Genomic DNA, 5654 nt, shown 5'->3' with positions numbered 1-5654 from the left:
CAGTCAGGATAACCACACTGCTCCAGGGCCTGTCTTGTGTGTGACTTCTCTTTCTCCCTGGCTCCTGGGTTTGTGGGGACACTGTCTGCACTGTGGTACATAGTTCTGATGACTCCTAACTTCCAGTGGGTGATGGGAATCAAAATGCAAATACTGGTCTGTATGGGTATGGGTTTGCGATACACGTCAGTTTCCAACCATCCTCCATCCGAAACTGAGACATCACAGTCCAGGAACACCAACCTGCCATYTTTYACATCCTCTCGTGTGAACTTTATATATTTATCCACAGAGTTGATGTGATCAGTGAAATGTTGGACTTCCTGGGMTTTAATTTCAACCCAGGTGTCATCAACATACCTGAACCAATGGCTCGGTCCTGTAAAGGACATCAGAGCTCTCTTTTTCCACCTCCTCCATGTAGCAATAGGGGAAACTGGGGAGCCCATAGCACACCCATGTTTCTGCCTATAGTATTGCCCCCCATATGTGAAATAGGTTGATAATAAGGTTGGTAATAAATCTTACACAGTTGGAAAGCCTGTTAATGTTCTTGCAAATGGTGCCACATTTGTAAGGAACAGGCCTTCGTGGGATGATCAGTAGAGATGAATATGTGGGTTGTGCACATGAAAAATTAGCCAAATCTTCTCTGCCAAACAGCTTATGTTGTTGTTGCTTCTGACTCCTGTTTTGAGCTTCTGATACCTCCAGGTGCTGCCAATCAGGTGCCCGATATAAGATTTATTGCCAAGAAGCTTTATTACAAAGAAATAATCTACCAAAAAAAATTTGCCATATTTTTTGTACAAAGTATCTCTCAAGCTGGTTAACATTTGGCGTCAACCAAATGCAAGATGGCCGCTGCAGCTAACTGACATTAGCCAACACATAATTAGCTATCATTCTGTGGATTTTACAGATATCAAACTAAATTTTGATGTGATAGTAGCTGAGAGTCGATTGCAACGCATACTCTGAGAGTGACAAATTACAATTTTACATTTCCCAACATGAGATGATTTTATCTGAAACACCTGAGTGGAATTATACCAGGTGATGTGCACTCCTTCAAGGAATGCTAGATGTTTGATTTGAAAGTGACTGGAGAAGCGTGTGTGTGTGTGTGTGTGTGTGTGTGTGTTTGTTTGCTGAAAATCTTCTGGCATCCATTAAATGAATGTCAACTCTCTGTGTCCTCTAGTAACACAGAAGGTAACTGGTTAACCAGATTAAGAGTAAGATGGTGCGTGTTCTCAGCTGCGGTGRTAATCCAAGATCTGCTACATTTAATCTAATCACGTCCCTCGTGCTTGAAGCCTTTGCCCCCAATGACAAGAGGCATTTCCCTCTGGCTCACTCAGGCAGCGCACATGGCCCGAGCGCTTTCACGACGTCTTATCGGATCACTCAACGTCTCTGCGGCTCCTCGGGCGTATCTCCTCGCGGGTGGCGCAATTACACTGATTGGAAATCACTTTCAAAATGAAAAGGGAACATTACAGCTCACAGATAACACCGTGTACAAACTCCAAGTGTGGTTTTTTTTTACGACTTGTTCTTTTTAACGCGGCGGTGGCCGACTGCAGCTGCAGATGACAGAGACAAACGAGGACGGGATCGTGTGTGTGCTGAAGTCAGTGGTTCCAGATGGAAGAAAGCTGAACTCACTCACCTGGCATGTGCCTGCCCCGCATCCCGCCAGCATCTCTTTAAACAGAGTGAGTTTTCTGTAAAAAAAAAAAAAAAACACTAGATCAGATCACAGTTTGACAGCATCAGAGGCGGACATCTTTATTTTTACAAGCCTCCGGCGGCGCTTGTGATGCTAATCTTTGTCTTCCACACGAACGTGTCAGGAACAAGAACAAATAAATAATTCACAAGCAGAGCACCAAGGCACAGACAAGTYAATCATTCATCCACCGGCATGTTTGTTGCCACAGCGACAGAGACAGATGCCCCAGAAAGCCGTAGGTTTTATCTGTGCGGGCGGCGCTCGTGCCGGACAGCGGGCGCTGATGACTGCTGCTACTTGGTAACCTTGATTTGAGGCGACCACTCATGCAAGTAATCGTATTCCTAAAGACACACGAGGTAACTGCTCGGTGCAGCAGGTGATGGAAAAAAAAAGGTGAAGGATTACCGGGAGCCCCGGGGGTGGGGAGGAGAGGTGCAGGCAGCTAATGTATTGAGGTTGTACGCATGTTAGTGAACACGTTGTTGGGCCAATGAAGGGGAGTGGGTGTGTTGTAAGTCTGCCTGTCGGCGCTTTAATGCCTCACCCATCCTTGGAGAGGTGATGTCTGAAGAAGTCGTTAGCAGCCAATTTAATGGCCTTCTCTGGCGTGACGAGTGTTAGGTTCACCGCAGCTCCTGCGAGGATAGAAGGAGAACCACAGAGAAAACAAAAAGGCAAAACAGAAGATTAAACATCTAGCATTTCTATAGCGTTAAGGTTTTTTTCACTGGTTTAGTCCGTGTGAGAGATGTGTTGGTTGCATATAGAGAGGTGTGAATTGGAGTGAAGCTGATTACGTTCTGGAAAGCTGAAACCTGAGACTCCCTTCTCTGGTTCCGGCCTTTGTTTGCTTTCTTCACTGCTCTCAAACAATCCGTCTTCTCTGTCTGAAATGTGCACTTTATTCTCCTCAATAGAGTTCCTTATTCTGAAAGGTTGAGTCTTGATCTGAAGAATGAGTTCTCATGTGTTTGAAGTGAAAAACCTCCTTGAATGAATCCTGAAACAAACACTAACTGTTTGCTACATCYTGGATGACTAAGAATCCACACCAACCCTAATCATTCTCTTCTACTGAACAGTTTAGTTATGAGTAGGAGTAATGAGTAGTAGTAGTAGTAATGAGTTAGGATTAGCAACCAGTAAATCAAATTCTTACCTCGATACATCCCAAAATACCCCTCTGACCTGATGGTCTTAATAAGGCAATCGGACCTGAAACATAAAAAAACAACGGTGAGTCAAAGTGCTGCCAAACAAGCTGAGAGAGAACTGATCACAGTGACAGTCAGATATTTCCTACATGCTGGTATAAAGGCGAGATCCATTTTGCTGGTTTTGCAGACGAGTCTTGGCCAGGTCAATGGGAAACACACAGGTGACACCGATTAGGCCGGCGATCCCTCCATTGATCAATTTGGCAGGCAAACTGGACGAAGACAAAGCCCGAAGACAAAAATATTAAATGTTGAAAGTCATTCAATTAAGGCWATTTTTATTATTATTATTATTATTATTATTATTATTATTATTATTTTCAGATTTGATCATGTCTAATCTTACCTGATCTGTTTATCAGCCATTTATCTAAAGCCCCAGCCGGTCACACTTCAACACGTCTGTCACTCAGGTGCTTTTGTTGCGTTTGGTTGGTATGTAAAGTGCCGCTCTGCTGTCTGAGATGAATTAAATGAAGGGGTTGCTTCTGCCCTCTTGCTTCTGTTCAAGTAGTGTCAGTTCAAGTAATWCTGTGAAGGTGGAAAAAAAGAGAAAAGCTGATTCACTCAACATTCTCAGAAAAAGACACTTGTAAAGAAACAATAGGATCAGTACATTCAAAGCAGGGGGGGTCAAAATTCCAAACTTGGTCCAAGCCAAGGGTCAACCTCTGTCAATATTTATTGAAAAAATGTTATATAACTAATTGTTCTTATAGAAATACAAATGATCTTTTCCCACTTATATTCTATTTAGCATTTAAGAAAATACACAACCAATAAAGAAAAAATATGGCATTTTAAAAGCATTCATTTCTTATGTCATACTCTARCCAACAACTTTTTGATTTATTACATGATCTTAGAGATAAGTTTTATCACAACCCAGCAAATGAGTTAAAAAAAGAAAGCCCTCACTAAAGTTCCAATTATTTGACTTTTAAAATAAGGGGAACACAGAAAAAAAAAAAAAAAGTAAATTCTCTGTTGCTCTTTCCACACCAAAATCAAAGATTACTGAAAAATTCAAACTTCACTTTCTTGGCTTGAAAATTGGCCAGCAGCCACGAGAAGAAGGCATTAAACACAGCGACAAGACAAAAAAAAAGAAACCATAAAACAATTTTACACTTAAAAAAAAATTCTCTTTGGGGCCAGATAAAACGTTAACGAGGGCCTTGAGTTTGACATGTGATTTAAAGTAACAAGAAAAAAAGACTGACAGAGACTGCGGTGTCTTTACAGTAAAAAAAGATGCTTCCAATTTCCCCTTTTTCCCCTCTCCACCCCCTTTGCTGACCAATCACAACATGCCTCTGCAAGTACAGCTTTTCTCCTCCTCTCTCCTTCCCACCAGCAGCCCCCCCACCCCCCACCCGCCATCATCTCCCTCAGTCACGACTCTCCAAACACAGCTTTTCCACCTCAGATCTTTGCTGACCTGTGGCTTTGTAAGTGTGACGCGCACACGAGTACAAACGCAAATTCCTCAGACGTCCTCTGTGTGAGCCTCGACAGCACGTGTGTGTATTTATGTTTCTGGACTGCTTTATCTGGCACTGAAAAGCGAGGACAATGTGGTGTGTTTAGTTTGAAAGGGGGACTGAAGGTCTTCAGTCCTCTCTGCTTCTTGGAGCTGCACGGCTCACCTTGCTTTGTTTTCTCTCTCAGCAGTGACACTCAGCACATTTTATCATGCAGTCCGTCATTTCCTCTGTTCTCTGAACCTGACTTCCTCAATAAAAAAACAACTTAACTCTTTAGTCAGCACAAGAGTTTTCATTTAACTATACATACTCCTTAATCAGCACAACCCTGAGTAAAGTAAAAAACGGTGTTGYGTCAAATGTTAATAACACAATCAAATCAACAAGGCTTATAAACCATTAAACAGTTTAATTGACAACTTAACTTAGTCAATGTGTTACTGTATGTTAGGAGAAGGAACCACAGGTTAAAACAATAGTAAATGAAAGAGTTACAAATAAAAAAAACAGCTTGATGAGCATTTTGTAACAAATTGGGTTAATTGGCAACAAGTTTGTTGAGTGCATGCAAAGAGAAGCTGAATCTCTTGGAAGTGAAGATGAGCAGAGGTTCTATGAAAATCTGTCTGAAATGGAACAATTTCACAATGTTCCTCAAGAGAAAACCAGGAAAACACTGACTTCATCGTCCACAGTTCATAATATCATCAAAAGATTTCMAGAATCTGAAGAAATCTCTGAGCTCAAAGGCTGAAAGTCAATATTGGATGTTGGTGAWCTTCGGACCCTCTGTTCGAAACATCACTGCATGAGCTCAGGAACATTTCTACAAAACACAGTTTGTGGTCAATAAATGCTGGTTAAAGCTCCATCATGCAAAGAGGAATCCATATGTGAACACCATCCAGAAACTTCACCATCTTCTTTTAACCAAAGCTCATTGCCAAATGGAATATCAGTTCTGTGATCGAACAAATCAAAAGTAAAKTAAAAACATTTCGGGTAAGCCGCAGACATCACATCTTCATACTACAGAGAAGGACCATTCAGCCTAAAGGGCTCGACACACGGGCAGCGACAAACTACAGCGATTAGCGGCTGTCATCRCAGCCAGGGTGAAACCCGACACACAGGACGCGATAGTGATCGCAGCGTTGCGAATCGCGCTCTCAGGTCGCTTGTCTTCACAAAATTTGATTGGTTCTTGAC

At 42.1% G+C, this 5654-nt stretch overlaps 1 protein-coding gene across 2 annotated transcripts in view; it reads right to left on the bottom strand.

Annotated features, from left to right (window-relative positions):
* Positions 1 to 5654, bottom strand: part of slc25a22a (solute carrier family 25 member 22a) — a 24507-nt gene that overhangs the window by 7374 nt on the left and 11479 nt on the right. For both annotated transcript variants that reach the window (XM_014013643.1, XM_014013644.1), the window contains exons 2-6: positions 3305 to 3489; positions 3045 to 3170; positions 2901 to 2956; positions 2286 to 2376; positions 1676 to 1730 (exon numbers count right to left, since the gene is read on the bottom strand). In XM_014013643.1, coding sequence (XP_013869097.1) covers positions 1676 to 1730; positions 2286 to 2376; positions 2901 to 2956; positions 3045 to 3170; positions 3305 to 3324 — 348 coding nt within the window. In that variant the 5' untranslated portion in view covers positions 3325 to 3489. The remainder of the gene's footprint in view (positions 1 to 1675; positions 1731 to 2285; positions 2377 to 2900; positions 2957 to 3044; positions 3171 to 3304; positions 3490 to 5654) is intronic.

This window comes from Austrofundulus limnaeus, unplaced genomic scaffold (assembly GCF_001266775.1).
Source record: "Austrofundulus limnaeus strain Quisiro unplaced genomic scaffold, Austrofundulus_limnaeus-1.0 Scaffold104, whole genome shotgun sequence".
Taxonomy (NCBI): Eukaryota; Metazoa; Chordata; class Actinopteri; order Cyprinodontiformes; family Rivulidae; genus Austrofundulus; species Austrofundulus limnaeus.
The sequence above is the reverse complement of the archived record's forward strand: the minus strand, read 5'-3'. Positions and strand labels throughout refer to the sequence as shown.